General features: G+C 36.6%; 1 protein-coding gene across 2 annotated transcripts in view; it reads right to left on the bottom strand.

The window, feature by feature from the left end:
• Positions 1–423: 423 nt before the first annotated feature.
• LOC137619598 (DNA damage-regulated autophagy modulator protein 2) overlaps positions 424–5,166 on the bottom strand; it is a 22,962-nt gene continuing 18,219 nt past the window's right edge. For both annotated transcript variants that reach the window (XM_068349777.1, XM_068349778.1), the window contains exons 6-7: positions 3,490–3,641; positions 424–561 (exon numbers count right to left, since the gene is read on the bottom strand). In XM_068349777.1, coding sequence (XP_068205878.1) covers positions 448–561; positions 3,490–3,641 — 266 coding nt within the window. In that variant the 3' untranslated portion in view covers positions 424–447. The remainder of the gene's footprint in view (positions 562–3,489; positions 3,642–5,166) is intronic.

Raw genomic sequence — 5,166 nt, forward strand, 5'->3', positions numbered from 1 at the left:
ACTAGTCACAAATTCATTGAATTTTTCTATGGGAGGTGAAGGATCAAAGGAGCTGTAATTCTTATTTGATTGTTTTCTTATAGCCTCATTTAAACACTTCCCTTCCCTAACATAGCAATTTTCTCCGCAACATGAAACTCCAGCTCCACTTATAGGAGAGACTGGCTCAAACTCCTTTGATACCCTTCTACTCTCATCACATACACTACTAATACTTGCAATTTCAGAAAATGGTTCTAAGCAGGGCACATTCTCATCGTCCAACACTACACTGCCTTCTCTTGTAAAGCTGAAGCATCGGGCCCATGGCCATCTCATGAGATTTGCATACTGCCAAGTCCCTCCATCCCAATACCAAGATGTGTTACTACCAGTTGCACCAGCTCTTCCAACCCCCCCAGAGTAACAGCCAGCTAGCACACAAGTAGCTGACTGGGAGGGTTGTTCTCAGGTTATATAAGACGATTGTGTAAGAATAGCCTGCACATCCTCAGCAGTCTGATCATTCTCTCCAATACCACTGTAGTGGGTAGGAGCCAGAGTATCAACTGATACATAAACCTGGAAGAATAATGAGAAAAATAAAAAAAAAAAAAATATGAAGGAATTAATTTTAAAACCTACAAACTGCCATAAAATACTTGACACTAAAACCATTATACTTTGTAATGAAAAGAAAATTTTGAAGACAAATATTGAAAACAATCTAGTACAAGCATCAAGATTTCCCCTGGAATGGTGCACCGTTAAGCGACATTGAAATTATCTAATTTATAGCTACAATCACCAAAAAACTGAGTTTAATACATGTAAAATTCTATCCTTTTTCATGATACTTTTATCGCTACAATATTTTTGACTGGCCATTCAATGAAAACAGTGTACATTCAAAGTACACTTATTTACCTATTGATTGTTTGGTTAACGTAATCATTTATCACATCTTAAAAGTATTTTCAATCCTAAAATGTTTTGATTCTGAGGCTCAAAATCTACACTGCTCAAAATGAAGAATTAAGGCTAGTCTAGCCTGTTTGGTTCTATCTGGCTTTGTATTATAGTTCAACATGACAAAGGCAAAAAACCTAACTCTCACAAGATTAACTACAAGATGCCATCTGGTTCCAAAGGTGACTTACAACACAGGATGGAACTCACATAAAAGTAAATCTCAGAGATATGGAGGAGATGAAACAAGCTCTACCACCACCATAAGTGTATATGTTTACTCTCACCTCTCATGACAGGATGATTTAGGGCTACAATCAACTCATTATCCACGAGTTTGGTATTTGTGAATTTCTTTTAACGCAGTAACTTTACAATTGATACAAAATTTCTACCCACGAAAAATTGCCAAATAAAGAGTCAAAACAAGTGAGCAAGTCCTGAACGCGGACATGGTCCTCGTAGAGGACATACCTCCGCCAAGGTGACCTAGAGCGCCATATGTCCTAGAATCATGAATTGATGTGACTTTGACCTTCACATGACCTTGACCTTCACGTGACCTTCAAGTGACCTTGACCTTCACGTGACCTTGACCTTCACATGACCTTGGCTTCAAGTGACCTTGATCTTCAAATGTACTTGACCTTCACGTGACCTTGACCTTCAGGTGACCTTGACCTTCACGTGACCTTGACCTTCACGTGACCTTGACCTTCACGTGACCTTGACCTTCAAGTGACCTGCTTGACTTTTGACCTTCAAGTGATCTTTGTTCATTTGCCACTGATACTTAATATGACATTGATATAATGCACCAATATGACCTTGACCTTTGACCTTTATAAATTTGAACATCACCCATGGGTTGCGCCTGGACTAGGACTTCCCTGTTGGCTTATGCAAAAGTCAGTGCTTTATTTCTGTCTCTTGATATGGCCACTTATGTCATAGTGACACCAGTGACCCCTGTGACCTTGACCTTGGGGTGACCTTGACCAAAATTTAATCAGTTCTTCCATACACATTGGGGAACTACTTGGCCAAGTTTGAAGTGATTCCGTGTAGAAATGTGGCCTCTACGTTGTCCACAGACAGACAGACAAACAGAGAAACAAACAAACAAACAAACCGAACCGAAAACATAACCTCCGCCGCTTGGCGGAGGTAATAATGAAAAATTTGTTAGAAAACACCAAATACAGTCTAAAAAGTATATGTCAAAATGTGAAATTTACCTTTAAAAACTGAAAAATGTACATTATTAAAATTCATCAAAGAATGAGAGTCAAAACGTGACAGAGTTAAAAATTGCCAAATACAGCATTGTTAAAAAAATGCAAGCCAAAACATGAAATTTAGCATTAGAAATTGACAAATAATACGCTACAGTACTGCATTAAAATTAGCTATATAACGCATCAAAACGTGAAACTTACGATAAAAATTGGCAAATAATACTGCATAAGTTACGAAATTACGATACTCTGTTAATTATACGTGAGCTTACTCTCGATATCTTCAGCTTAAGATGAGTTGACGACAAATCAAAACAAAAAATAATCTGATTTAATCAAATGTAGAGACTGATCTCAAATGTAGAGATTGATCAGCACATAAGTCCCTCTCTATCCAAGCTAGGACCAAGGTAGGCCAGGCAATGGCTGTTGATGAATCAGTGGATAGACCTATAGAACCCCCAAAACCACCAATCATTAGCTCACAAGGATTGCAAGTCACTGAAATAGCAAAATATTCTTTTAAAATATTAAGGTAAAAAAACTTGCATCTTCGTAGTCAGGCTAAACTATCTTCAACAGCTACCTGTGTATTTGACAATGAACCCATTTTATTTAATGGTAAAGCTGCTAAAAATAACAATGAAATGTTTACGAATTCCATATTTTGGGGTAAATTGAAGTCATAAACTTACAATGCAAATGAAACTGGCCTATTTTTGGGGGTTTCGCAAAGAGAATTTGGACAAGCGGAGAGTAAACAGTTGCTATATTCTTCAAAACGTATACTGTAATGAACACTTTACAGTGTCAGTGTATGCAGACATGCTGTAAGTGTGACAAGAAAACTGAAGACAAGACAGGGCTGGCTAGCCACAACATGGTTGTTGCCATTAGTCACCAGGTGTCTCATTGGTGTGCGAGAGGCATAAACTTCATGTAGGGAAGAATACTGTATGCAAAAACTTTTGTGTTTATAGAGCAACATTGGCATACTGTATGTCAACTTCAAGAATAAAATATGAGCATCAGGTGAGATTCATATTTATAGAGCAACATTGGCATACTGTATGTCAACTTCAAGAATAAAATATGAGCATCAGGTGAGATTCATATAAATAATTTTCATAATGAATTAATTTAGAATAGACTGCCGGTTAATTTTATCAAAATGCCTCAAGAAGCTAGAAGCTACAATTTACACAGGTAATAAAAACCTAAAACAGCCTTAGTAAAATCAGAAAATATATCATTACTTTACCATAGTGAAAAATAAGTATTATATAAAAATACTGTGCTTCACCTGTGGAGGATCCATGGATATGGTTTTGAACTCATCAACTAAAGTCAGCATGAATATACTGAAAGATGCAGCACATATCCATTCTGAAGCTGTGCTAGCAACGTGGAATCCCCAGCCACCATCCTTTGGGTACCACTTTGTTGGATCATCACCTGTAAAATAGATAATATATGTAGACTTTCATCATAAAAAAAGTTGTTCAAAAATCTAAATTACTATCCAGTGTTACCAATTAATATTAAAATTCTCCAGTCTTCATTACAGGAACTGGAAAGGTGGGTGTATATGACCCACTCTCCCTTGGCTTATGCTGCTTGTGTTCAGTGCAATTAGGACCCCTCAACTTTACCTGGTGCAACAACAGTAACTGTACCACAGTACCAGTTTGCGGGTCAAGCTCTCCCACAGGAGTAGAGCAATTGCAATAAGTCCTAAGGAACTTTTAGCCAAAGGCCTTCCCACACAACTACACATTTATCTTCTTTGTCTTCTCAAGTTAAGAGTTCCAGTAAAGAGAAAGAGGAGGAAGGAGAGGTTGGTCAAAGAAAGAGAACTTACTAAACTTCCCCATGTCACCAATTCTTCCCAATTGACACAGAGGAGTCATGGTCTGAGTGATCAGTGATGACTAATTTCATTCAAATGAGGAAACTACAAGAGATTCCTCTACAGCATTACAAACCACTATAATGGAGGCTTTGTCATACTGCACTACATAAGAGTTGTCACATGTGGAACACAGTACAGCAGGTGCTAGGTATGGCCACTAAATGAATACTATTCATTACTGGGCACACAGGTAGAGTTGACAATACTAGAATTGAGTAACTTCTTCCTGAAGAAGAGAACCTAATCACAGTCCAAATCATCTTCCTGATATCATCTTCCTGATTGAAAAAGCAAGAACACATACAGTCAAAATACATGGGGATTTTAAAAGTTTTTATCCTATGGGGAAAATAATCCTTTTATATACATGCTTACCTGTTGCTAAGCTTGAAGTTGATACAAGCGATTGTGCTAAAAAAACACCAATGCTTATCACAAACAAAAGTACAAAATAATTGAACAGTCAAAAGAAAACAGCAATAGTACTTCTGCACTAGTTGCAGCCTAAAAAAAAAATGGCTAGTCTGTGAGAGGCCGGTGGGCAGGGTTTCCTCCTCGCATCACCTATCATTAAATAATCAACTTTTTAACAATTTAGTGGCTATATCCCTATTCCAAAGAACAAAATATATGTATAAAAAAGAAGTTTTAAACAAATAAAAATACAGGTTTAGACTAATTTATCATAATCAAAGGGTAAAACTATATATAAATAGTCAATATTAGGTTTTTGTGTTACAACTTGCCTACAAATACTCCATCTAAGTTTTATGCTAAGCAACCTACTTAGATTCTGCTATCATTAAATTGTGGGAATATTTTAATTTTTATTTATTTTCATATAAGATTCAAACTATTCTCTGATCAGTTTAGATACAAAAAATGTACTTATAAGCTTATTGTTTAAATACGTTTTTGGTGGTATCAGAGCCGTTCCCAAGACACAACATTCAAAATTTACCCTATAAAAATTTGCAATCTTCAGATCAATCAGCTTAACTACTTTTTCTTCTCTCTACCATTACGCTGTGGGGTGTCTAAAATGATGATCAATATTTCAAATGAACA

The sequence above is a fragment of the Palaemon carinicauda genome, chromosome 26 (assembly GCF_036898095.1).
Source record: "Palaemon carinicauda isolate YSFRI2023 chromosome 26, ASM3689809v2, whole genome shotgun sequence".
In the NCBI taxonomy this organism is placed as follows: Eukaryota; Metazoa; Arthropoda; class Malacostraca; order Decapoda; family Palaemonidae; genus Palaemon; species Palaemon carinicauda.